The sequence below is a fragment of the Narcine bancroftii genome, chromosome 12, assembly GCF_036971445.1.
Source record: "Narcine bancroftii isolate sNarBan1 chromosome 12, sNarBan1.hap1, whole genome shotgun sequence".
Classification (NCBI taxonomy): Eukaryota; Metazoa; Chordata; class Chondrichthyes; order Torpediniformes; family Narcinidae; genus Narcine; species Narcine bancroftii.
Genome location: NC_091480.1, coordinates 17,355,279 through 17,382,998, shown reverse-complemented (window position 1 = coordinate 17,382,998; position 27,720 = coordinate 17,355,279). Strand labels below are relative to the sequence as shown.

The 27,720-nt window shown below is 36.6% G+C and overlaps 2 protein-coding genes and 1 long non-coding RNA gene across 16 annotated transcripts in view; 1 reads left to right on the top strand and 2 right to left on the bottom strand.

Moving 5' to 3' along the window:
* The window catches only part of mrtfba (myocardin related transcription factor Ba), a 131,880-nt gene extending 112,153 nt beyond the window's left edge, over positions 1-19,727 (top strand). For 11 of the 12 annotated variants that reach the window (XM_069906236.1, XM_069906231.1, XM_069906229.1 and 8 more), the window contains 4 exons: positions 4,557-4,715; positions 14,440-14,583; positions 15,331-15,391; positions 16,199-19,727. In XM_069906236.1, the coding sequence (XP_069762337.1) occupies positions 4,557-4,715; positions 14,440-14,583; positions 15,331-15,391; positions 16,199-16,737 (903 nt within the window). In that variant the 3' untranslated portion in view covers positions 16,738-19,727. The remainder of the gene's footprint in view (positions 1-4,556; positions 4,716-14,439; positions 14,584-15,330; positions 15,392-16,198) is intronic. The other variant, XM_069906237.1, reaches the window with a different exon arrangement.
* LOC138747209 (uncharacterized) lies at positions 2,750-17,722 on the bottom strand. Its single transcript, XR_011347369.1, has 3 exons — positions 17,598-17,722; positions 3,897-4,732; positions 2,750-3,744 (listed from the first exon to the last, which is right to left on the bottom strand). It is a non-coding gene; the product is annotated as an uncharacterized lncRNA (long non-coding RNA).
* A 7,029-nt stretch (positions 19,728-26,756) lies between the features above and the next one.
* dcun1d3 (defective in cullin neddylation 1 domain containing 3) overlaps positions 26,757-27,720 on the bottom strand; it is a 28,589-nt gene continuing 27,625 nt past the window's right edge. For all 3 annotated transcript variants that reach the window (XM_069905515.1, XM_069905514.1, XM_069905513.1), the window contains one exon: positions 26,757-27,490. In XM_069905515.1, the coding sequence (XP_069761616.1) occupies positions 26,971-27,490 (520 nt within the window). In that variant the 3' untranslated portion in view covers positions 26,757-26,970. The remainder of the gene's footprint in view (positions 27,491-27,720) is intronic.

Below are 27,720 nucleotides of genomic sequence, written 5' to 3'. Positions count from 1 at the left end.
ACTAGTTTAAACCCTCCGCCACAGCTCTAGCAAATCTGCTTGCCAGGATATTGGTCCCCCTCCAGTTCAAGTGGAGTCCGTCCCTTTTGTACAGGTCCGACTTTCCCCAGAAGAGATCCCAATGATCCAAAAATCTTATCCCTTGCCCCCTACACCAGCTCTTTAGCCACGCATTCATCCTCCACATCCTCCTATTACTACCCTCTCCAGTCCATGGCACCGGCAGCAATCCAGAGATTACTATCTTAGAGTTCCTGTTTTTTAACTTCCTGCCTAATTCTCTGTATTCTTGTTTCAGGACCTCATCCCCACTTCTAACTAAGTCATTGGTCCCCACATAGACCACCACTTCTGGCTGCTCACCTTCCCCTTGCAGAATTCTGTGAACTCAATCAGAGACATCCCTGACCCTAGCACCAGGGAGGCAACAGACCAACCTGGATCCCCGATCTTGTCCAACAAACCTATCTGTCCCTCTGACAAGTGAGTCCCCAACCACAATTACCCTGTTCTTATCCCTCCTTCCCTTCTGAGCCTCAGGGGCAGCCCCTGTGCCAGAGACCTGACCCCCATGACTCGTCCCTGGCAGGCTGTTCCCCCCAGCAGTATCCAACGCCAAATACATGTTGCTGAGGGGCACTTCCACAGGGGTACTCTGCACTGGCACTCTCCCTCCTTTCCTTACAGTCACCCAATTCCCTGACTCCTGCCTTCTAGAGGTGACTGTCTCCCTGTAACTCTTCTCCATCACTGCCTCTGCTTCCCTTGTGATCCTCAGTTCATCCAATTGCAACTCAAGCTCCCTAACATGGTCGCTCATGAGTTGCAATTGGATGCACCTTTTGCAGGTGTAGTCGTGAGGAACAGCTGTGCTGTCTCTGACTTCCCACATCCCACAATTGGAGCATTTGACTACCCCAGCTGACTCCATTACCTCCTTTCTCAATGTATATAGGTTATTTAAAAAGCAAAACTAAACAAATAATACTAAAAGACTAACCAAAAAGGACACCTTACTACACAGGGAGCTCCGTCTTACCAAAGTCCCAAGTTTCCACTCCTTCACTGCCCCACTCCTCACTGGCCGCTCCCTCCCCTTTCACTCCTTTTATTGGCCCCTTGACCAATTTAACCCTGTCACTTTCACCAACCTCCTCCTCCGACTCCCAGCCGAACCAACTAGGCCCAAGTACCGGGAAGCCCCCGACTTAAATAGCTTACCTTCTCATCACTTTCCCCAAGCTCCTCCTTCTCCGACTCACAGCCAAGCCAAGTAGGCCCAAGCCCCGGGAAGCCCCCGACTTAAATAGCTTACCTTCTCGTCATTTTCACCAAGCTCCTCCGATGACAACTCCCAGCCGAACTTATTCATTTTCTTTTTTTTATTTTATTTTAAAATCCTCAGTACATATATTATACAGGTACAAATTATATCAAAAGCAAGTGTCAAATCTATTACATGATGATATTAATCCCAACCCCCTCTCCCACTAAACTAACCCCAATAGAAAGGAGGAAAATAAAAAGGATCAGAAATTAAATAAAAAGAAAGTAAAAGTGAGAAAAGTTGCTGGAGGTCCTCCCCTTTACCACCATTAATAACTTTTAATATTATTTCAAGGAGGTTAAAGTTTGAGGCTAAAGGACACATTTATAGATTAATTCTTTCAATTCGTATAGACAGGTGTCAAATTTTCAAAATGTCATACCGATTTTCTCAAATTATGTGATCTTTTCCAAAGGAACACAGCTGTGCAACTCTGGATACCAATGCTCCAAACCCAAGTATTCATCTGATTTCCCTATCACTGCTAAAGCAATCTTTAAAAATTGTATTTGATTGTAGATGACTTTAATTTGGGTCTTATTCCTTCAATATTACCAAATAAAAATAACTTTGGAGTTGGTGGTAATTTAATTCCTAAAACCCATTCCAAATATAATGCTAAGTTTGACCAAAAAGGACTCACTTAAGAGCAAGAGCATGTAGAATGTAAAAAATTGCCTTCTTTCTGATCACATCTCAAACATTGATGTGACTATACTGACTTTATTTAACTTTTGTGGTCTTGGAAAGGAATTAGATATATAGAATGTTACAAGGGAAAGAATTTAATGTCATTCGAACAATTAAAAAATAAATGAGATACAAAATAATACTCCTTTGTTAGCATCAAATGCGGGCTTATTTGAGAGAGAAATTGGGTCCTACAATGCTATTACCGAAATGTGGTGAAATAGAAATGTTGATACGTCGTAGGTACATTAAGAAATTTATCTTAGTTATGGACATTTTCTTGGAGAGGGGGACTTTTAAACTGGGGATACACACGTCCAGACAACAGTGGGAGGCAGACCTAAATACAAATATTAATGAATCAAATTGGTCAGATTTGTGCTGGGATAGTATGACAAATACTGTGTTAGATCTAGATTGGTTCAATATTATTTTTTTAACATACCAGTTATACCTTATACCACAAAAGTTAAATAAATTGAAGTCAGATTGATCAGATCAAGGTTTTAGATGTGGTCAGGAGATGGGCACTTTCTTACATTTTCCTAAAGTGAAACCTTTTTTGGTCAAGTCTGGTGAATTATTTAGAACAAGTTAATAATAGGAATTAAATTCCCACAAAATCTAATGTTATTTTTATTAGGTAATATTGAAGGAATAAAACCTAAATTGAAAATATTTACTTATAAAAAGAGTTTTTAAAGATTGCTTTAGCAGTAGCAAGTATGGCAGTAACAGGGAAAACAGATACCCACTTGGGTATGATCGGTGGAATGCAGAGGTGTAGTTTGAGAAATATGATGTATTCTTGAAAATTTGGTGCCCGTATCTACAAATTGAGGGAATTTATAAATCTCCTTAAGCTTTGACCCTCGTTAACCTCCTTTAGATGTATTAAAGTATATAAAGGATTGATGCCGTGTAATGGGGGGTCAGGGGTCCTCCGGCCCCCAGCTTTCTATGATTTTTCTTTATTTCTTTTCGCCTCTCTTTGCAGGTACAAATCAAACAATCTGTCCATTTCCAGTCCCATTACTATTTTGATTTGTTAAGTCAATTTGCTACCGTCTCCCATTCTACAAACTAGGCTCCTCCAAAGTAAATTGGTTGAATATTAAAGCATGTTTGGATAACTAAGATCTTTTTAAAGTAGATGTCATTCACATTCAGTATTACCTACTATGTGACAGAATCAAATATGAGTACAATGTTCTTAAAATCCGAAACAAGGTGATAGACAAGAACCATATAGTTGCATTTGTTTTGCATTTGGTGCAATTCAGACCTGCCATGTACCAGCTTATCTTGAAGTAATAGATGGAAAGCACAGCACAACCCCACTGAACTCCCAAACGAGCTCAGATACCTTTCCCATCAGTCCCAAGCAGCACTGATCTTGTGGGTTCTTGTGTGACAACTTTGCACTTAATGGTTATGCTTTTGTTAAAGAACATTACCAAAAAGATTTTTCAAAGCATTGATGACCTGAGCAGACACATTAAATCATAGCATCTGGAAGTCCATCTAGGTAGATTTCAGGCAAAATATCTTAATGACACAGGAGCACCTTTATCTGATATCCTTCTATTCAGTGCATACTTTTTTTCACATGCAATACCTCAAACTTCTGGCTTTCACTGTTGCTAGTAGGAGAGACATCTGATCTGTGACCTTGTCCTTTTCTCAGGTATCATTGTTGAATAGTGTTATCAGAATTTCTGTTTTGGCTTGAAAATGAATGCAGACATCAGAGCAGAAGTACATAGGAAACAAGATCATATTTAGGCACAAATTTGTACTGATCAAAGGAGAGTTAAATGAAACATTTTTAATTATTGAACAGCTCGTGTATATCTTAGGTTTTGTATCAGAAGCTTACCTTGTACCTTATTTACACTTGCTTTTATGTTATATCAGCCCCATTGGTGTTCCTTGCAATTTGAACATTCATTTCGGGAATGCCTCTAATTCATCAGTGAAGATCTTGCAGACATCTGAAGCCTTTAAAAAATGCTGATTCATACATGATAACTGGTTGCGGCTCTCTCAGGATCGTTGGGGCCATACACAATTTGTGGAACAGAAACTGAAAACTCTCTCCATTGTATTATTATTCCATCTTCAGGTCTTGTTATTTTCAGGGATTTTTTCATCTATTCCATGTAGGTTGTGAAGACAGGTTTTCAGGGAAACCTATCCATTCTGTGCCCCATTACATGTTTCTAGCTGGGCTCTTAGAATCTCAGTGCAAGCATGTTTATTTTTTTGCAGTTTGTATAATTTACTTGGACCAGGTTCTTGACGAAAATAGTACATTTTCAACCTTTTAGTCATAAAACGTGATTCAATAGTCAATTAATTACACTGCAAATTCTTGAACCCTAATATAGAAATTGTTCCAGTTTCAAGATCTACTAAGTTTCCAATTGCTGACAGTAAAATAAGATGCATATTTATAGAAGGAAGATTTGTTATGCTTAGTATTTTGACCTAATAGGAATCTGTTCAGTCCTAACTGACTGAGTTTTATAAATTTCAGGTTTTTACATCCAGATCAACGGCAAGTGTATTTCCAAACCGCCTTCAAACAGCTGCACCAGTACAGCAGTGTTTCATAAACACTTCAGCGGGTGACGTGCTTCAACCAAGGACAAGCAGCATTAATTCCCTTCGCGATGGATTCAGCTCAACACAAAAGGTAATTTCAGAACCAAACTGGAATATAATCAGAGAAAGAAGTTAGATTTCCATGTTTTTTTTAAGCTGTACTGTTAAACGCTTCCCACTTTCTCATTGGAACAATGGTTTTGGTTTCTGTTCTGTACTAATCTTTTAAAAATGTAAATTGCCTGAAAATCATAAAAAACTGGATATGTTTGAAATCTAGAATAGGAATAGAAAATCCAGCATTTTAGAATTTACATGAAGACTACACAAAAGAGGGGGGAGTCAAGTGATGGAGTAGTGGCCGGTCGGGGAACTCCAGCCCTCTCCGGAAAAGTAAAAAAAGACAGTGAAAAAACAAAGGCACAAACACAAAAACCAAAATAAAGTCAAAGTAAAGGTGTGGAGAAAATGTCAGCGAAGAAGAAAAGACGTCGGAAGAAGAAGGTGAAGGCCTTACCTGTCCGAGGAGGCCCGCCATGGAGAGAGAAGCCCGCTCCCTCAGGTCAGTCGTCCCGAGCTCGGGACTAGAAAAATGGCTCACGGAGCCAAACTAAAGTGCGCAACCACACATGCGCGAGGAGTCGCGCATGCGCAAGACAAAAATAACACTGATGGGAGGGGGGACCAGCTGAGGAGTCGATCTCCACAGCTGAAATTGAATACCACAACAAAGCAGCAAGAGGAAAACATAGAAAATAACGAGAACAAGAAAGAAGAGAGTAAAAAGAAATCAAAGAAACTACAGATGGCCAACGCAGAGGAAGAAGACCAGCATCAAGACACTTCTAGTAAAAATAAGAAGACCAAAAATACCCAACAAGAAAACAAGAAGAGACAGAGGTAAAGGACACAGATCCTGGAGTGGACTCAGAAGAAGAAGAGGAAGAACACAGAGAAATGGAAGATGAAAGGAAGGGCAAGTACATGGATATATTTTTTTAAAGAATATATGGAATCAGTAAAAGAATGGCAATCACAAGAATTCAGTGAAATAAAAAGAAGAATAAAAAGTACAGAAGAAAAAGTGAATAGATTAGAGATGATCACGTCAAAAAGAGTGGACAAGGTTCGAATAACGAGAAACAGCCATAGAAATGGAAATAGATGACTTAAAAAAAAATAAGAAGAATCTGATAAAAAAAGTTAGAGACACAAGAGCTGTTAGCTCAGAAGATAGATATATTAGAAAATTATAATAGAAGAAACAATATAAAGATAGTGGGCCTTAAGGAAGATGAAGAAGGCAAGAATATGAGAGAATTTATAAAAGAATGGATCCCCAGGGTCCTAGGAAGACCAGAATTACAGGAAGAAATGGAAATAGAAAGGGCACACAGAACATTAGCCCCTAAACCACAACAAAAACCAAGATCCATTCTAGTAAAATTCCTAAGATGTACAACAAGAGAAAATATATTGGAGAAAGCAATGAGGAAAATAAGAGAAGACAAAAAACCACTGGAATACAAAGGTCAAAAAATTTTTTTTCTATCCAGATACAAGTTTTGAACTCCTGAAGAAGAGGAAGGAGTTTAATGCAGCAAAAACGACCCCATGGAAAAAAGGTTATAAATTTATGCTAAAGTACCCAGCGGTACTTAAAATAGTTATTCCAGGGCAGCAAAACAGACTATTCTTGGATCCGGACGAAGCACGAAAATTTGCAGAGCAACTACAAAACAGACAGAGAGATGAAGATATGTAACGAGAACAAAAATGACCACAAACTATATGTATATGTGTATGTAGGTATATAAATATATATATATATTTTATTTTTTTAAAATATATATATATATTTATTTTTTTTTAAATATATATATATATATTTTTTTTATATATATATACATATATATATATATATATATGTGTGTGTGTGTGTGTGTGTATGTATATATTAAAAAAAATAGAGAATAGGCAAGAACTAAGAAGGGAAAGAAAGGAAGTATGGGGAATTAAGAGAGTGACCTTTGTTATATATGAAGATTAAAATCTTTTTTGGGGGGGCTGGGTGGGGAAGAATTACGGTCACTGCGAAATCAGTTGACGTTTGCGAGTGAATTCGCAAATCCAAATGGAGAGGGGAGATGTGGTTGCCCGACAAGGGACAAAGAGCAACTCAGGAAGGGGATGGGATAGTGGGGTTAAAGGAATTTTAGATAGAATAATGGAAATATTTTATGTTTTAGAAATGTTGTCTTATAATGTGTTCAAAAAAAGAAAGCAGAAATGGATAAGAAGGAAAGGTGATGATGAAGAAATGGAAAGGAAAGATAAGCAAAGTATGAAATGGCTATGTTGAACTATATGACTTTAAATATTAATGGAATACATAACCAAATTAAAAGGAAGAAACTGTTAAATTTACTGAAAAAAGAAAAAATTGATATAGCATTCGTACAAGAAACACACTTAACTGAAGTGGAACACAAAAAATTAAAGAGATATTGGATAGGACATGTAACAGCAGCATCATATAATTCAAAAGCTAGAGGAGTAGCTATATTAATCAGTAAAAATGTACCAATCGAAATAGAAGAGGAAATAATAGATCCAACAGGGAGATATGTAATAACAAAATGTCAGATATATTCGGAGTTTTGGAATTTACTCAATGTATATTCACCTAATGAAGATCAAAAGTTTATGCAAGATATCTTTTTGAAGATAGCAGACACGCAAGGGAACATACTAATAGGAGGGGATTTCAACCTGAATTTGGATTCAAATATGGATAAAACTGGGGGAAAAAATTAACAGAAAGAACAAAGTAACCAAATTTATAATTAAATCGATGCAAGAAATGCAACTTTTGGATATATGGAGGAAACAACTCCCAAAGGAAAAGGAATATTCATATTATTCGGGTAGACATAAAACATACTCAAGAATAGACCTATTCCTGTTATCAGCTCGCATGCGAGAGAGAGTTAGGAAAACAGAATATAAAACTAGACTATTATCGGACCACTCACCCCTGTTATTGACAATAGAGTTAGAGGACATCCCACCAAGAATGTATAGATGGAGATTAAACTCCATGCTACATAAAAGGCAGGATTTTAGAGAATTCAGTGTACGACAAATTAAAATGTACTTTGAATTAAATACAGAATCAGTGAAAGATAAGTTTATACTATGGGATGCAATGAAAGCGTTCATCAGAGGGCAAGTAATAAGTTATGTAACTAAGTTCAAGAAGGACTACAATCAGGAAACAGAGCAGTTGGAAAGGGAAATAGCAAATATAGAAAAAGAATTAGCAATGAAGGAAGACACAACTAAAAGAAGAGAATTGGCAGATAAAAAAATAATAAAATATGAAAAACTACAAACATAAGGTGGAGAAGAACAATGAAGACAAAACAAATATTATGAACTAGGAGAAAAAACGCACAAAATTCTAGCGTGGCAGCTTAAGACAGAACAAACTAAGGGAATGGTATTGGCATTAAGGAAAAAAGACAAGCAAATCACATATAATCCAACGGAGATTAATGAAAACTTCAGAGAATTCTACAAACAACTATATCAAACTGAAATGAAGGGAAAGAAGACAAAATAGATGAATTGTTAACTAAAATTGAACTACCGAAATTACAAACAGAGGACAAAATAAATTAACAAAACCATTTGAAATAGAAGAAATACAGAAGATAACAAAAAAACTACTGAAAAATAAAACACCAGGAGAGGATGGATTCCCAATAGAATTCTATAAAACATTTAAAGATTTATTAATTCCTCCCCTTCTGGAAGTAATCAACCAGATTGATAAAACACAAAGCTTACCAGAGTCATGCAAAACAGCAATAATTACAGTAATACCAAAGACAGGGAAAGATCCACTTATACCAGCGTCATATAGACCAATATCTTTACTTTACACAGATTACAAGATAATAGCTAAACTATTAGCAAACAGATTAGCCAACTATGTACCAAAGATAGTAAATCTAGACAAAACTGGATTTATTAAAAAAAGACGAACAACAGACAATATCTGTAAATTTATTAACTTAATTCATGCAGTAGAATAAAATAAAACTCCAACAGTAGCGGTTACTTTAGACGCAGAGAAGGCCTTTGACAGAGTAGAATGGAATTATTTATTCAAAGTACTACAAAAATTCAGCTTACCAGAGAAATATATTAATTGGATTAAAGCATTATTTAAGGGACCATTGGCGAAAGTGACAGTAAATGGATATATATCAAAACAATTTAACTTAAGCAGATTAACAAGGCAGGGATGCCCACTATCTCCCTTATTGTTCGCATTAGCCATAGAACCACTAGCAGAACTGATAAGAACAGAAAATAAAATAAAAGGGTTAAAAATAAAAGAGAAGGAATATAAAATCAGTCTATTTGCAGATGATATTATAATATACTTAGCAGAACCAGAAATATCAATAAAAGAATTACATAGGAAATTGAAGGATTATGGAGAAGTGTCGTGGTACAAGATTAACGCAAATAAAAGTGAAGCAATGCCAATGAATAATGCGGATTTCTCAAAATTTAAGAAAGAATCATCATTCAGATGGCAAACGCAAGCAATGCAATACCTAGGTATACAAATAAATAAAAACCTCGGCCATCTAACATAACAATTACAGCATGGAAACAGGCCATTAGGCCCTTCTAGTCCGCACCGAACCAAACACCCCTCTCTAGTCCCACCTCCCTGCACAATGCCCATAACCCTCCATCTTCTTCTCATCCATATACCTGTCCAACCTTTGCTTAAATAATACAATTGATTCCGCTGCCACTATTTCTCCCGGAAGCTCATTCCACACGGCTACCACTCTCTGAGTAAAGAAGTTCCCCCTCATGTTACCTCTAAACCTCTGCCCCTTAATTCTTAACTCATGTCCTCTTGTTTTAATCTTTCCTTCTCTTAACGGAAATAGTCTATCCACATCCACTCTGTCTATCCCTTTCATAATCTTAAATACTTCTATCAAATCCCCTCTCAACCTTCTACGCTCCAAAGAATAAAGACCTAATCTGTCCAATCTCTCCCTGTACTGTAGATGCTTAAACCCAGGTAACATTCTGGTAAACCTTCTCTGCACTCTCTCCACTCTGTTTATATCCTTCCCATAATTAGGCGACCAGAACTGCATACAGAACTCCAAATTAGACCACACCAACGTCTTATACAATCTCAACATCACCTCCCAACTCCTATATTCCATGCAATGATTGATAAAGGCCAGCATACTAAAAGCCTTCTTCACCACCCTATTCACGTGAGTTTCTACCTTCAGGGAACGATGTACCGTTACTCCTAAATCTTTCTGCTCTTCTGTATTCATCAATGCTCTCCCATTTACCACGCATGTCCTGTTCTGATTCTTCTTACCAAAATGAGGCACCTCACACTTATCAGCATTAAATTCCATCTGCCATTTTTCAGCCCACTTTTCTAAGCAGCCCAAATCCCTCTGCAATCCTTGAAAACCTTCTTCATTATCCACTATTCCACCTATCTTAGTATCGTCTGCATATTTACTAATCCAATTCACCACCCCATTATCTAGATTATTAATGTATATAACGAACAACAATGGGCCCAATACAGATCCTTGAGGCACACCACTGGTCACCGGCCTCCAACCTGACAGACAATTATCCACTACCACTCTCTGGCCTCTCCCTTTCAGCCAATGTTCAATCCATTTGACTATCTCAAAATGTATACCTAAAGACTGCACCTTCCTAACTAACCTTCCATGTGGTACCTTATCGAAGGCCTTATTGAAGTCCATATAGACAACATCCACTGCGCTACCCTCATCCACATTCCTAGTCACCTCTTCAAAAAATTTAATCAGATTGGTCAAACATGACCTTCCTCCCACAAATCCATGTTGAGTGCTCCTGATCAGACCCTGTCTATCCAGATGTTTATAAGTACTATCTCTAAGAATTTTCTCCATTAATTTACCTACCACAGACGTCAAACTTACAGGCCGATAGTTGCCAGGCTTCCTCCTTGAACCCTTTTTAAATAACGGAACCACATGCGCAATGCGCCAATCCTCCGGCACTATCCCCATATCTAATGACATTTGGAAAATTACCGCCAGAGCCTCTGCTATTTCCTCCTTCACTTCTCTCAATGTCCTGGGGAAGATCCCGTCTGGTCCCGGAGACTTAACCACCTTTATATTCTTCAAAAGCCTTAAAACTACATCTTTTGTAATCTCTATATTCCCCATATTTACCCAATTTGCTTTTTTTATCTCACATCTCCCAATATCCTTCTTAGTGAATACCGAAGAAAAGAAACTGTTCAATATCTCCCCCATTTCTTTAGGCTCCACACACAGTTTTCCGCTCTGATTTTCTAAGGGACCAATTTTGTCTCTAGCTTTCCTTTTACCATTAACATATTTGTAGAACTCTTTTAGATTAGTTTTCACCCTGCTTGCCATAGTTTCCTCATACCCTCTTTTAACTTTCCTAATTCCTCTCTTAAGATTCCTCTCACATTCAACGTATCTTTCAAACATCTCCTTAACTCCATGCTTCTTATATCTAATGTACGCCTCCCTTTTTCTTCGAACCAAGTTTCCAATATTCCTTGAAAACCACGGCTCTCTCAAACCTTTTGCCCCTCCTTTTAACCTAACAGGAACATAAAGCTTTTGCACTCTCAAAATCTGATCTTCAAAAGACTTCCATCTCTCTACTACATCCTGCCCATAAAACAAATTGTCCCAATGCACACCCTACAAGTCCTTTTGCATCTCCTCAAATCTAGCTTTTCCCCAATCAAAAACCTCAACCCTTGGCCCTGACTTCTCTATAAACTTAATTATTATCCACTAATGAAAAAATTACAAGACGACTTAGATTATTGGAAAGACTTAACACTGATAGGAAGGATAAACTGTATTAAAATGAAAATTTTCCCAAGGACACAATACCTATTTCAGACATTACGAATACGATTAACAGAGAAATTCTTCAAGGAGTTAAAGAGAATAATAAGGAATTTTTTATGGAAAGGGGGGAAACCAAGGATAGCATTAGATAAATTAACAGAATGGTATAAACAAGGAGGCTTACAACTACCAAACTTTAAAAATTATTATAGAGCCACACAATTAGAACTAGATAAAATAGGGGAGAAGATACCTGAACATATATTATATAAATGGGATGAAAAATTGGTACAACGTAGGACTTCTCCAGTATTACATCATCTGCTCAACATTTGGAAGAAGATTCATGTAGAAAGGAATAAAACAAATTACCAACTACCAAAACTAATACTGACGCAAAATCAGCTAATCCCTTTTACAATAGATAACCTTTCCTTTAGAGAATGGGAGAAAAAAGGGATCAAAAGAATAGAAAATTGTTTTTCGGGAAATAAATTATTATCCTTTGAACAAATGAAGGATAAATATAATATAACTCACGATACAATGTTGGCATACTACCAACTGAAATCCTACTTGAAAGACAAATTGGGAAACAGTCTGAGGTTACCAGAAGGAAGTAATTTTGAATACTTGATTACAGACACAATGATAATCAAAAAATTTGTAACAAACATGTATATTAAACTACAAGAAAAGGAGAACGAGGAAACAAATGGTAAAACTAAACAAAAATGGGAACAAGATCTAAACATAAAGATAAAGAATGAAACATGGGAGAAGTTATGCTCCGGAACTATGAGAAATACAATAAACACAAGGTTACGTATGATACAATATAACTGGATACACAGGCTATACATTACACCTCAAAAGTTAAATAAATGGGACCCAACAGTATCAGACAGATGTTTTCATTGTAAAAAGGAAATGGGAACAACAATTCATGCAATTTGGACATGTGAGAAAGTGAAAAAATTTTGGGAAGATCTAAACTAGATATTAAATAAAATCACAAAAAGCAATATACCAAAAAACCCAGAGATCTTCCAACTAAGTAATATAAAAAACAAAGAATTTGGACTCGATTTGGATGGAGCACAAAAAAGATTTGTTGTGATAGCCCTAGTTGTAGCAAAAAAATGTATTATGTCAACTGGAAATTAGAAGATAACTTGAGAATACAATGGTATATAAAAATGAATAAATGTATTCCATTAGAAAAAATAACATATAATTTAAGAAATAACATCACAATATTTGAACAAATATGGGAGCCATACATGAAACACAATAGAGAAAACCTACCGTAGACATCTACCACCTAAAATGACAGAAGGAAAAGATAATGAAAAGAACTGACTCAGTGGAATTTCTTGTTTATTTTTATTGAGTGACAACATTGTTTGACGGGTTTAATGCATCTTATATTCTGAACTTTAAATAAATGGGAGGGGAGGTGAGGGAGGGAGGGGAGGAGGGAAGGGGGGAGAAAACGACACTGTATATATTTAAGAAGGAAAATGTATGCATCTTGATCAATATGGTTTATAGTGTGAAAAATAAAAAATTTAAAAAAAGACTACACAAAAGAGTCTGGAAAAACAACCAACTGAAAAACCTCACAAAGATTAGCGTATACAGAGCCGTTGTCATACCCACACTCCTGTTCGGCTCCGAATCATGGGTCCTCTACCGGCATCGCCTACGGCTCCTAGAACGCGTTATCTCCGCTCCATCCTCAACATTCATTGGAGCGGCTTCATCCCTAACATCGAAGTACTTGAGATGGCAGAGGCCGACAGCATCGAATCCACGCTGCTGAAGATCCAACTGCGCTGGGTAGGTCACGTCTCCAGAATGGAGGACCGTCGCCTTCCCAAGATCGTGTGATATGGCAAGCTCTCCTCTGGCCACCAAGACAGAGGTACACCAAAGAAGAGGTACAAGGACTGCCTAAAGAAATCTCTTGGTGCCTGCCACATTGACCACCGTCAGTGGGCTGATCTCGCCTCAAACCGTGCATCTTGGCGCCTCACAGTTCGGCAGGCAGCAACCTCCTTTGAAGAAGACCGCAGAGCCCACCTCACTGACAAAAGACAAAGGAGGAAAAACCCAACACCCAACCCCAACCAACCAATTTTCCGCTGCAACTGTGTCTGCCTGGCCCGCATCGGACTTGTCAGCCGCAATCGAGCCTGCAGCTGACGTGGACATTACCCCTACATAAATCTTCGTCCATGAAGCCAAGCCAAAGAAAAAGAAAAGAAAGGAAGAAAAAAAAAGAAAAAAATAGCTATCATTTACCTTGAAACAAACAGTTGCATTGAATTTGGACTTCCCTCTGAAGTTTGCTTCACCTTAACTATAGTAAAACCCATTATCTGGAACTCAAACAACCAACAAAAAAAATTACAGAAAATCCTTCCCTATAGGTGCTGGATACTAAGGGTTTACTGTACATTTTTTCAAAAACTCAAAATTTTCCCTCTGCACTAATTTTTTTGAAAAATTTAAAGGAAATTAAGTAGTGGTGAGGGAGTACTCAGGAGGGCATTGATTATCTCCAGTCCATTCAATGGGGACAATAAATGCCCATTTCTGGGCTGGATGTGCATTGGCACTGGAGAGACTGCCAAAGAAAATAATGTGTAAATAACATTTGTTTATTACGTTTGGTGTAATGTAGTTAAAAGCTTGTTGAGGTAAATACTTGAATGTTAATTTCAGTTTATTATGGGAAATGATTGCATTTCCACACAATGTGTTGAATTAAGAACATTTCGATAAGGTAATATTTATTCCTAAATTATCTACTCCTCAATGTAATAACCTGTTTAATTTTATCTCCAGTCTGGACCATCTACTTCCCCGTCTCAGTCCCAACAACAATTTCCAGTCCACTCCCCAGTTCTGAGCAACTCCATTTCAAAGACTAAAGATCCTCCTCGTTATGAGGAGGCAATCAAGCAGACTCGCAATCTGAAACAGCATGAGGTAAGAAGGATCCCATAATCAGTCTTGTGCTGTTAATTGGGTTACAATCTAACGTTAAATATTTGGATAGATATTACTGTTAAAACAATACTTTGAAGGACAGAAGAGATACACAGCTAGTCGTTCAAAGAAAGCATTTTTGCAGCTGGTTTATTCAAATCGTGCTGCACAAACTCTTCAATTTAGATTGAAAACAAACCCAACATTTTTTTGGAAACAGGCTGCGATGAATCATTCAGAGGAACCTGCTCCCTCACCTTTACCCCCTTAGCACAAGGAGCCTTTGACCTCCTAAGTAAGATTGGAGTGCCAGGAACATTGCCTGAACAACTATCTGTACATTCTCCCAGTGTCTTCATGGGTTTCCTCCCACCCTTCTAAACATAGGGGGCTTGTAGGTTATTTGGGCCTGGTACAGTGCTGGATGTCTAAATTTATTTCAACTCTTCGGGTTTGAAGTGAAAGCAAATTGAGAACTCATCAGAAAATTCATCATATGAACAACAACTGGCAAATCTATTGAACTTGTAGGTAATTAGAGACACAGTCCTTTTAATTAATTAAGCACTTGAATGTTGTGCTTGGGGAGGCAAAGTAATTTTCCAAAGGGACAGCTGATTTCCTTCATCTGGATTGAGATTGTGAAGTTGACTTCCAAATTATATCGCTGCCTTCTAATCTTACAGTATGTGAACAGAAAAAACTAAGAATTCAGTGAGTAAACTATTTAAACTTTGTATTTTTAAGGTGTTCAGTGCACACAGTCAGCAGATGGATGACCTTTTCGATATCCTAATTGAAAGTGGAGGTAATGTGGATTAAATGTATTGATGGCAGGATCTGACATAGCAGATATATAGGAAAATACCAGATAAAGGGTGGCACAGATGGCGCAACCCGGTTTGAATCCGCCGCTGTCTGTAGAGTTTGTACGTTTCCTCCGACCCTTCAAAACATGCTGGTGTTGTAGGTTAATTTGCTGTATTTGGGGCAGCAGGGGCTCGTGGGCCCTGTTACCTTGCTGTGTGCCTAAATTAAAGTGATTTGATTACTTGTCTCAGTATGGTCTTCTTCAGTCTTTCAATATCTCACTATGTAATTGAACTCTTATTTCGTCAACTTCCACTTAAACTTAACTGGGATTCGAGTGAATAGAAGAATCTATTATTTATGTTTCATAATTGGATAGAAGAGTAGTTACTCCCAAAAAGATAAAATTATAAGCCAGTGTATTTGACAGATTAAAACATCTGTAAAAGCATGATGCCTGTCCAAACTTTTCATAATGTAGACAACTCTAGCACGCATCATAAAATCATCCACGTGGATAGCTGCTTTCGTTGATTCACGTCGAGAACATGGTCCTCATTTAAATTCACACGATTTTCCAGTTCTTATTTTCATAAATCATTCATAGATTGGGAAAGATACAAGGATTTTCTGTTGTACTTCTCAGTTCTAATTTTTTTTAAATCATGTTTTACAAGTTCCTATTTTGCCAAAAATTATGTACATCTTCAATTTAGTTATTTCTCAATTACCTTAAACAGCAGAATCAATTAATCTTTCTCCTGTCCTGATGATTCTAACTTTACCATCTTTTGTTGTGTCACAGAGATTTCACCAATTATCAAGGAAGAATCGTTGCCTGCTACAAAGATGAGAGCTGTTGTTGCTAATATCTCTTTGTTGCCTGTAAATGCAGCATTGTCTCGTCCACCACCACGAGTTCAGATGGCTCCTCTTCCATTATCACTGGAATCAACAAATAATCTCATAATTGGTTCAGAAAATCAACTGGAGGCCTTTCTGGATGGTCCATTGGCATCTAGCAATAATGTTTCTCCAATGACAGTCAACCAAGAGAGCTCAGCGTCCCTTTCCTTAATGGAGGATCTTCAGAATGATCTACTCAATACATCCAGCATTCTGGATCAGAATCATTCTGTTAGCGACCCCTGTGACATTCATTTCTCTGCAGAAAATTCTTGCTTGAACTTGGACCTTCCAGACACTACCTTGGACAATATGGATTGGCTGGATCTGACAATCCCTGGTTCAATGACAGGACTCACTCCTGTAAACAGTGCTGTCCCTAGTGTGTTTTCCACTGATTTTTTAGATGGTCATGATTTTCAGCTACATTGGGAGTGATTATAACCAAGGCTTTCAAGCAAAAAGTGTAGTTATTAGTGTCATGTGTCAATCATCTAGCAATGGTTGGTTAGTACTCGAAGGAAGTCCCAAAGATGAGATTATCCAATCTGGTTCAGTTGATTGGTGCTGAGGGAAATGATGATTCATGGCAAACTGACAATCTCTGAGACTTCTCACTTTGTTACATTTATTCTGGTGTCAGTGGATAATAATTACTGTTCTATTGGAACAAATTTCTTGTTCTTGCAAGTGAGCTTTTCTGTGGGAGGCCTGAGCCAAAATGCATGATATTGTGGAATTTATTACACTGGCTGGTTCAGTGAATTCTTATCATTCATTCTTTTGAAGCCAGAGATGTTTTTTGAACTAATTAATCTTTTACTACTTTGTACATTTTGCTTTGTTCTCTCTGTAATATTTTCATTTCATTTTATTACACAAAGGAGATATGATTGTCCAGGGCAAACCATCCATTTTTCTGGTCAATGATAATTCTGCAAGTATTTGTCAGAGGCTCTACTATTTTAATTCAAGCAGATAATGTCAGTGATATTTGGAATCTGTATGTTTAGCACTAATAAGGCCATGGTTTCAGTTTTCTATGAGTCAATCTGTCAATTTCCTTTTGAATCAACATGTGTTGGACAGAGTGTTTGAACCTCCAATATTTAACTAAGCATTGAAGATTGAATGATTTCACTGCCTCTTTCCCAAAGTTTGGGTCTGTTGAACCAAGGGGAAGGATTCAGCAATATTTACATTTTGAATTTTTAACACATTATAATCGACCCCACTAAGTCTTTATTGGAAGTGGTACAAAACAATTATGTATTAGTGCTAACTTAATACATACTTACCAAAATGTCACCACGGTAGTTAAAAATTTAACGTTAACATTCATCCAGCTGATTTTTCTCTTTAAAAAAAAAAGCAATGAATTAAAATTCATGTTATTGGGGGTGTGGATATTCTTGCTGCCAAATGTTTGATGATCAAAAACAATTGTTTTAATACAATGTTATATTTTGAAATTGTTCAATCATGAGCCAAAGCATTTTTAAATATAGACGGTACAGATTTTATAAATGAGCAAAAATTTAAGCAGGGTTAACAATTGTGAGAAGGAATATGGCATTTTCTATATTTTACGAGTGAATTAAATTTAAAAAATATAGTACAAAATATATGAATTTATAAATAGAAAATAAGTAATTAACTTACCACAAATCTATCACACCCTTCAAAAACATTTCAGATGAATCATTTTGGAGATTATAATGTGATTTATTTTATGCTGTTTAAATTATACCTTTGATAATGCTTTGTGTATCAGATAGTTAAAATTAGGGAATGTAGGATTGTTTTGTCTTATGACAGTTTTAAAAAAAAACACAAACTTTGAATGTATTTTGTGGTTTATAGTACTCGGCCATAATTATTTCTGCGGGAAGCTTGTGTATTCCGGTTGTATTGGGATCACCTTTACATGAGATTGTTGATTAGACCCTTTGTTTAAGATTTACGTTAAACCAAAAGCACAGACCGTTTAAGATTTACATTAAACCAAAAGCACATAATTTTTAATGCCATATGATGTCTTTCAAGACAACACTAATTATATAATCAGTTTCTGTGACTATTTGCACACCTAAAATTTGAAGTCAATAACAGATAAATGTGAGTGTTCAAGAAGTATGAACCACTCTTAAACTGGACTTGAAGTACTGCCATAGCTAAGAAGGGCCTTTTGTGTTCATCTGATGCCTTGCTTTGTGCTTGGTAACACTATCCCCAAGTTAGATTGCTTATTCCAGTCTTACCTTTCCACAAGAAACTGCTCCACGTACTTGACAATGTTGCACTTCACCAGCCATAAAATGAAGTTCAGGTAACTGAATATGACCAGATTCCTTTTCCGTGCAATAATTAAATAAACAATGGCTCAACCTTTATTTAAGATTCATGTCCTATTAAAAAAAAATTGACAGTGCAGCACAGGAATAATGTGGGTTGAAACACCGGTATGTTTTGTTAATGCACCATCACATACACAAAGCTTCCTGAGTGGAATTATGATCTACATGAGCCAAAATAATAGTTTACTCATATCACAAAGGTGGAGTGGAAGGAGGGCTAATTATAGACAGACACAATTACTTTGTGATATCTGGTTAAAGAGTCAGTGTTGTTAATTACAAATATACTCTTAAATTCTTTAAAAAAAAATACAGCAGTTAAACACAAAATAGATTTTTTTTGAAATTTTCAAACTGTTGATTACTGAAATGTTGATCATAATTGACCTGAGATTTAGAAGAATTACAATAGTCTAATCATGCAATTCCAGTCATGACACATTTTACCCAAACAGCAGCACCCTGGTAAAATTCTAACTAACTTATTGAACCATGCTGAAACAAATTTGCTAATTTAATCTAATCAGATTATAATAATTAAAACATTTTGTAAATTTCAGTATAAACAACCCAATACAAATTTATTCGTTGTTGGTTGGAAAAAGTGATGATTAGACTATGAATCTTTAACTACAACTTGCTTTGATAATCGAGCAGTTCCCAAAGAAAAAAAAATACATTTTTAATCCCTTAATGAGTTTTAATTGCAACTCCACAATGCTCCCTCATAACCACCCCCAGGCCTTTCTTTGGTTAGCATCTTCGTTTGAAATTGGAAAGTTTCTAAAATTTAAATCTTGTACATTTTAGCACGAGATATTTGATACTCTATAGATTTGAGGTCCAAAAAAATGTTCTCAAATCAAACCATGTTGCCTTTTTCAGTACTGTTTGCACCCATGTGATATTCCACATCATGGTCAAATACCATATGTTTTGCACATTTGTATATAAAGTAATGTACGTGGAGTACATTTATCAGCAAGAGCTTTGTAAATACTGGCAATGTTGTAGTTACTGATGATATGTATCAATAAAAGGTCACTATCCTGTGACTTGCTATGCTTGGAACAGGTCTCAGATATGTTGCTTTAGCGCCACTAATCAAGCCCACATTTTATATTCTGATGTATACCAAACTGTCTATTTAAGGGCGGCTGATCTGAACTAGATACCTCTTTCTCATACACTTGTTCAAACGATCAGTAGGGGAACCAAAAATTGCAATGAAACCAAACTTGAATTGCTAAACTTTTTTTAAAAACTCTGAATAAGCATATACTAACATTTTTCTGCTTCCAACTGTACAATTTCTCCAGTGCAAATCATTCATTGCTTTGGTTACTCAGCACAAGAAGTTGGGTGCCCCTGTGCCTTTTTTTTTAAGCCCTACAACGTCCATACATTTTGAAGGGTGGGGGGGAAATTCACATAGACATAGGGAGAACATACAAACTCCTTACGTAATCAGATTTGAACCCAGATTGTTGCACTAACTGTGTCATCCCTCTTTCCTATTCAATGAGCTTTTCAATAAATACAGCTTTGCTTTTCTGAGCTCAAGTCAATTGATCAACTGAAATCCCAAAAACTAACTTGTCCACAAAACTCATTCAGAAAGGAGACTGTCGATACGGGAAGAATTCAGTAGGGATCCTTAAGGGACCACCTCCGCTCCCCTCACAGCTGCCCCTTTGAACAACATACACATTATTTTTACTCTTCTTCCACTTGGAAACTACACAGATCATTCAAGCCATCATGGGCACGCTCATCAAAAAATACAATTTAATTAAATACAGTGATTTTGTACTCTTTTAAAAAAATATGATGAGGGTTTCTGTCTCGACCAGCCACAAGTTCCTGACCCCAATTCCTATCTGGGGGAAAAAAAACTGTTCAGCTCCTTAATTAAATCATCCCTTTGTCCCAAAAGAAACAGTTGCACACCAGCCAGACTCTCCTAGCAACAACTTTGTAAATCTCTGTATTCCTATGCTTCCAGAATCACTTGAGACAAATCATTGGTTTTGTCCAGATGCTTTAGAACCAAGGAAATCCAAGTCTTCTTAATCATTATCCACTTGTGACATTTTGAATAATTTAATAAATTATGTTTAAAGCAGTCAAACCAACTCCTGGAATGCTCGATAGCCTGCTTCTAGGCGTCACTCTCCACGCCAAGTTAACCATGTTTTTTTTAAATAAAATGGAACTTTTGTGAATAACAAAAGTTTCTTTAGAACCACTTCGTATTTTATCGTGAAAATATTAAATCTGTGCCTAATTCTCAGAACACCTGGGAATGGGAACAGTTTCCAATTCCCCTTTGTGCACCAGATCAGATCCCTTCTCAACCTGACCACCACCAGCTTTTCCTAAAGGCCAATTTTCAATGTACTTCACTGAGCACATTTCATTAATCCAGTTCTAAACATAAAATTACCAAAAAGATTATGACTTTTTAAACCAAGGAGTAAATATTACTGCCTTGTAATTGTATTGCATGGCACCTTTTTTTTTTGAAAAATGAAAATTATGCAGAAAACTCATGTGCATTATTTCACCCATTGTAAAACATTTCTGGCAGAAGGCCTAATCATGGACAATCTGCACTTAACATCTGGTCATGATCCACTACAACAGTAGTCATTGTTGGCATCATTTACAATTTTGCTATACCGACATAAATTAGATAATAATTTGTGATTCATGGCCTTTTATTATAAATATTAAGCTTAATAAAAAGCAAATCAGAAGGCTGACTGGAAAAATGTTTCGCTCTGCCTTGGCCGGATTTATTTTTAAAGCACAGTGGCTGATTTAAATGTCACTGCTGGGTTTCACAATAATTAATAAATATAATCATAGAGCTCATGGATGCTGCAATCTTTACAGTTTTATGAATGCTAGCTTCAAGGTGGTGTGGGATAATGAGCGATGCAGGTGGTCACAGGGTGGCCCCCCCCCCTCCTGATGTTCTCATGCACAACCTTTTCGACAGTTACTAGAACTATTATAAACAAGCTCCAAGACTCAGAAGCTTCAAGATTTGATACGTTTCCTAGCCATTTTTTGTAGGCGTCATGAAGCAGCAGTTGGGAGCTCTGCAAGGAGTCATTTTTGGAAACCGTCAAATTGCATTTTTAATTGTGCAACCGAAGTGAATTATGCCAATCTTTTTTTAAAAAAGACCACATTTAATTAATGTCACAATTTTGCAAGTTCCCCAATTTGGTTGGTTTAGTGCACCAAAAATGAACAATTACCAAACTTTCCCCTATGCTTTAATGATTTTGAAATACATTGTTCCTTGTTCTCCTTTCTATTACTTCTGAAACTCTTCTTTTGACACATTTCAAAATTCATTTATACTTCCAGACAGTTTTTCTTTATAACCACTTTGTATTTTCTCGTGAAAATATTAAATCTGTGCCTAATTCTCAAAACATCTGGGGATGGGAACAGTTTCCATTTCCCTTCTGTGAACCAGTCAGTGACTTGCACCAGATCAGATCACTTCTCAACCTGACCACCACCAGCTTTTCCTCAAGAACCATTAAAATCAGGACTGTAAGGGTGGGAAATAGCTTCTTACTGCAGGCGATGAGTATCCTGTAACCGAGTAAATCAATGCCAACAAACTTCAAAAATATACTTTATCCTGGTGTATTTAAGCAAAAAGGTTCAGTGTCCACCAGTTAAAAGAAAAACACAAAATGAAGTCAAACATCAAAGTAGTGCGTCAAACAAACATAATATCCTTACCTCTCATTTCACTGAAGGCAGTGAAAACAAAAGACAATGATGACGAAGACTTTGTGCAGTTGCATCAACCTCTCCTTGGTGCAATAGGGGAGAAACGCATTTCACACCACAGCCTACTTGGACTATCGTTGAATATGTAAGCTTCGCACTGTATGGTATTTGCAGGTATCTTCGCATTGAAAGCGATGTAACTGCCTCTTGAATGTTCCAATCAACATTATTTCAAGTCTTTCTTTAACCATTCTGGCATCTCTACCCAGATATTTTTCCCCCACAACTAATAATTAACAAAGGCATTGAATATTTCAACATTATACTGTTAAATCAGATGAAATAATGCCATTGCAATACAATAGTACAGTACACACCTGCCTGAAAGAGGTACACAGCCATCCATTCCCTACCTATTCATGTGTCCACCTCTTCAATGCTACTAACATTATCTGCTTTCACCACTTCGCAAGGCAGTGGGTTCCAGATGCCTACTGCTGTGTAAAAAAAAAAACCTTGCTTCATAAATCTTTCAAATATTTCCCCGTTCATCTGAAACCTATGCCAACTGGCATTTGATATTTTCCACTCATTGAAAAAAATTATCCACCTACATTTCAGAGAGAGGAATCCATCCTCTTAGAACCAAGTGCTCAGAAATCCAGGGAACATCCTGGTAAACATCTTATGTGCCCTATCCACTATCCTTCCTGCAAAGCAATTACCAAAACTATACACAATAGCCCAAATGTGGCCTAGTCATACAAATTGATTATTAACTAATGGCCCTTAATGGGATATAGTTGCCTGGTGACCAAGGTTGGCTATTTGTTTTAATTACAGAAATATGCAGTATCCAAATTGAAAAAGAGCAGTCATGTTTAAAAATTGGCAAAAAGGCAACAGGGAATAAATAACACAAGTGCACCAAGAAACACAGCTGGAGATAGAGGTTTAAAATGCCTCATAACAATAAATCAGTGTTGGAAAAAAATCAAGAGATTAAAGAAGCAAAAAAGGACAATAGTAGTCCCAAGGGATTTTAATTAACTTGGGAGGTCCAGTTCAAAGAATACACTGGAGAAAAAAAATAATCTCTGAACAATTATCAAGGGATCAAACCATCTTACATCTGGGTGTTTTGAGGCAGAGTTAAATAGCATATTTTTCTCTGAGATGCGATCTCAAGGTGATTATTTTATAACCAAATTCATTTCAGACATATTCATTTTGAAAGCAGTCTTGATTTTTAACCAAGCAAATTACAGGAACTCGGTAGAGGTAGATTACAAGTTTAAAACTAATTGACAATGTTGCTAATTTAGTTAGTAATGTTGAGAATTGGAGTGTTTTAAAAATCAAAGTGATCAGAGAAAATTCACAAGAATGAACTATTACAAGTTAGTAAAAAGGAACTGATTAATAGAAGTTATACTGCCACATTTAAATATACAAGAGGTTATAATGGGGCAAAAGATCTTAAGCCATATTTCACATTTCTTCACACTTTAAAAAAAAATCAGTAAAATTAATTTATGCCTGCTAAACTTAGCATTAAGAATGCCAGATAAATAAAAAGCTCAAAAGACATGCAGCAGAGGTAGTGGATATAAAGTTATTTGGTCAAAAGTCCTTATTTTCTTGAATAGCGCACAGGAATTGGAAGATGCCAAAATAACGCTCCTATTTTCTAAAGAATCAGAAAACAAGGAAGTGCAGGCCAATTTGCTTGATACCAGTCATAGGGGAAATTAAAATAATCTACTCCTAAGGAAGTGGCAACAAGACAATTGAATGTTTTAGAAAATTTTAAAAAATACAAAACCAAGTTTTTTTTTTCCACCTCGGATGTAATGGCAAGAGAATCAGAAGGGTGAAGAATGTTTAGATTTACAGAAAAACATTCAACAAATTAGCAAGTACAACATACTACACAAGACAGAGACCCACGGGTTTGTTCATTTTAAAAGCAAGGTTTGATCATTGGTTTTAAAATACAGGAATGCTGGAGGAACTCGTTTGAAATATGGTACAGAGTTTAGGTTTCCTTTTAAATTTTAAGTTGACATATAGCACAGTAACAGGCCCTAACCTACAACCGCACGTTTTTAAAGGATGGGAAGAAACCAGAGCACCCAGAGGAAACCCAGGCAGACACAGGGAGAGCATACAAACTCCTTCTTGACAATGCCCGATTGTGAACCTGAGTCAGTGACGTTGTGATAGCATTGGGCTAACTATACTGCCCATTTACTTGCTTTATAGGTGGAGCACCAAAGATTCTGGAGATGAGAGATCTCTCATGACTTCAATTTGAACAGTATGAGCCTCCATTCACTGAAATTTATAAATTTCATTAATCATAAAGAAACATACAAATTCTTAAAATCATAATTTAATAGGCCAATAGAATACTTAATTTGGAGGACATTGAATCTTTGGAAATCTCTGTACTTGGAGCACTGAAGATATCTAACTTTTTGATGCAAAAGTAACCAAAGAATTATGGGGATGTGAACATGATTTTGCTGAAGAAACTCACTCAAGTCTACTGGAAGGTATAGATTTCATGGGTCTCTATTTCCAGTGTCATAATGGAACAATTGTAAAACTGATTTTTTTTTTGTTTAAAGAGGAATAAAGGAAAGTTATCGATGATTGAAGTTGCTAAGAATGCAATCGGCTCTTTTAATTGGAAAATAATCAGTACGTAAAACATACAAAGCATTTCAACTTTAAATAAATCCATTATTTATACAATATCTGAATACATAAAATGTACAGTTGATGGTAACACAAGTGTATTGATAGAAACACACCATTAGCAAAATGTTGTTCATTTAAGTTACCTACAAGTGATGTAAAAGTGATGGAAATTTCAGAAATGGAGAAACAAAGAAAGAAGCATCTTAAGTATGGTAACACAACTGAACAAACCAACAAGACTCACAACAACCCCACAGAATTGCAGCCCAGAGTGAAAGCACCAAAACTTATTCTATAAAATATACATGTAGCACAAGCTAAATGCACATATTATATATCAGAATTTGAAGAATTTAATTTGTATTCCTGCCACATAGAATTTAGGTTTGTTGGTTCTGTGTAAAATTCAAGTTAGGAAAAACTTGTAATCCAAAAAGGATAGTACAGACAAGATCCAAAGTCCTGCAGTAACTTTGAAAGAGAGGAAATTTTAAACTGGAAACCAGTCATCTAATGTTTTTGTAAAAATCATTAAGATATACTCACAGATGTAGCACACAGAGCAAAAGGTGGTAGAATGCAGTAAGACATGTCAGGACACAAGTACACTTGCAATGTAACTCTAAATGTCTTTGTAACAAAATACAGTAAAGTGGACAGTTCACAAAACATTGAATGGACTCAGAATGGGTTAAAAAACCTCATTAGATTAAATAGAAACCTGTAGTTCAGTAATAAATTCAAAAAAAATAAATCCCATTTCAGCTGTTTTTATTTAAGGCAACAGTATTTGCAGGACTGAGCCCATTCCTTTAAGTCCTGCTGCCTATTGCTTCTTGAATATTCGGTGTTAAACCTGTGCCAAGACTCTGAAAATAGTGCAATGAGCTTTGAGAGCAAACTACCTTGACACAGAGGTAACGACGCGGTCCCTCTGGTGAGATGCTAAGGCAGCCATAGATTTGATTTTATTCAAAAAGCTGGTCTTTGAACTCACTAGTAATTGAGGAAAAATCATCAATGGGGTCATTATGGGTACCTGCAGGTGCAAATGTCATTGAATGCACATTTTGTGCCCCCAAAGTGAACTAGTGAATTTCATCACACCTCAGATACCCCAATAGCACTCTCTAAGTTGTAACAACTGATTCTAAAGCTAATAAGCTGAAATACACCAATTCTTTTATATTAACATTTAGATCACTGTGACTTTATCGGGGGGGAATTTAAAATAATTCCTATGTTTATTAGGTGTACACACAGAAATAGTGGAGTCCACCCATGAAATGTGTGTGCACATACTGCAAACCCTGGAACCCTGCACCACGTACAAGAATACAGTGCTAACATATTACCAGGAAGAAATACTGAAAGATTACAATGCCACTTCAACTGGCAAGTGTCTAGCACTTTGAATATAGCAACAATTCTCGATCAGCAATCTGGTAAATGGTTAATACTGACTCGTATTTATATTATTTCCACTGCTAGAAGTAGCAGAAGTCTCTTATTCATTCAATTTGCAGAAGTGAGCTCTGGCACTGTTCAATATTTAAAACCAAGGAATTCCATAACATCACAATTTTATAAGCAAAGAAAACTCTGCAAAATCAATGTCAGACGACTTCATATTAGTAGCATTCAAAGGCTGGAACTGATGCTGCTTTTATTAGAGGGCCACTAGTGAATTACTGCATGCTCTTGTGAACAAGCATTTTTTAAAAAAGGTGTTACCCAATTGCTTAAAAAGTGCCTATAAATTATTACAGCATCTTGGAGCCCTTTTAGCAACAAGGCAATTGAGGGTGATGAGCAGTAAACTACACCGATCGGGTTCAGTTTTCGCTCACTACTCATTATCTGTAACATGGTAGTCTGTAGGAATTTGTCCTAACATTTCCACATTTGCAGCCTCTGTAAGTAAATGCAATGTTTCTTCAGCCAGACCCTCCTTTCTTCTCCTTTCCATTTCCCATTCTACAAAAGTGTCAAACAGGCTTGGCCAAGCCTCGTCCTCGCTGTAGTTTGTTAGATCAGGACCTATCACCTGAATAAAATTTAAGAACATGTTCCATGTATCTCGAGAGATTCCCTTTATTCCAGGTGGATTCTCAGTTAAGAAGCTCAGCCACTGGTCCAATATGAAAGGTACATTCTGCGTGAACACCAGTTTCCAGAGGGCAACAGCTATTTCCCTCCGTAGTGATCGCTGGCCTTCCTCAGAGTCTAGTCCAAATTGAAATGTAAACCGATACAAATCTTTGAACTTGTCCTCAACTTTGGCTTCATTCATAAGGCTTGGGAATCTTGCACGGATCCCTTCAATACTGTCTGCATTTAATGCTTTGCATCCCTCAATAAATTCTTTCCTATAGGAAACAGGATTAAAACAAAGTTAAGAGCTTGAACCACATTAGCAGACACCATAATAGCAGTGTTCCCAAGTGAAAAGGCAATCCTTTAAAAAAATTAATTTTAAAATGTCATTTTAGATCATTATTGCAATTATTTGATCTAATAGAACATAGCACAGAACAAGCCTTACAACCCACGACGTTGTGCTGACCTATATAATATGCCTCATGACAATCTATTCCCT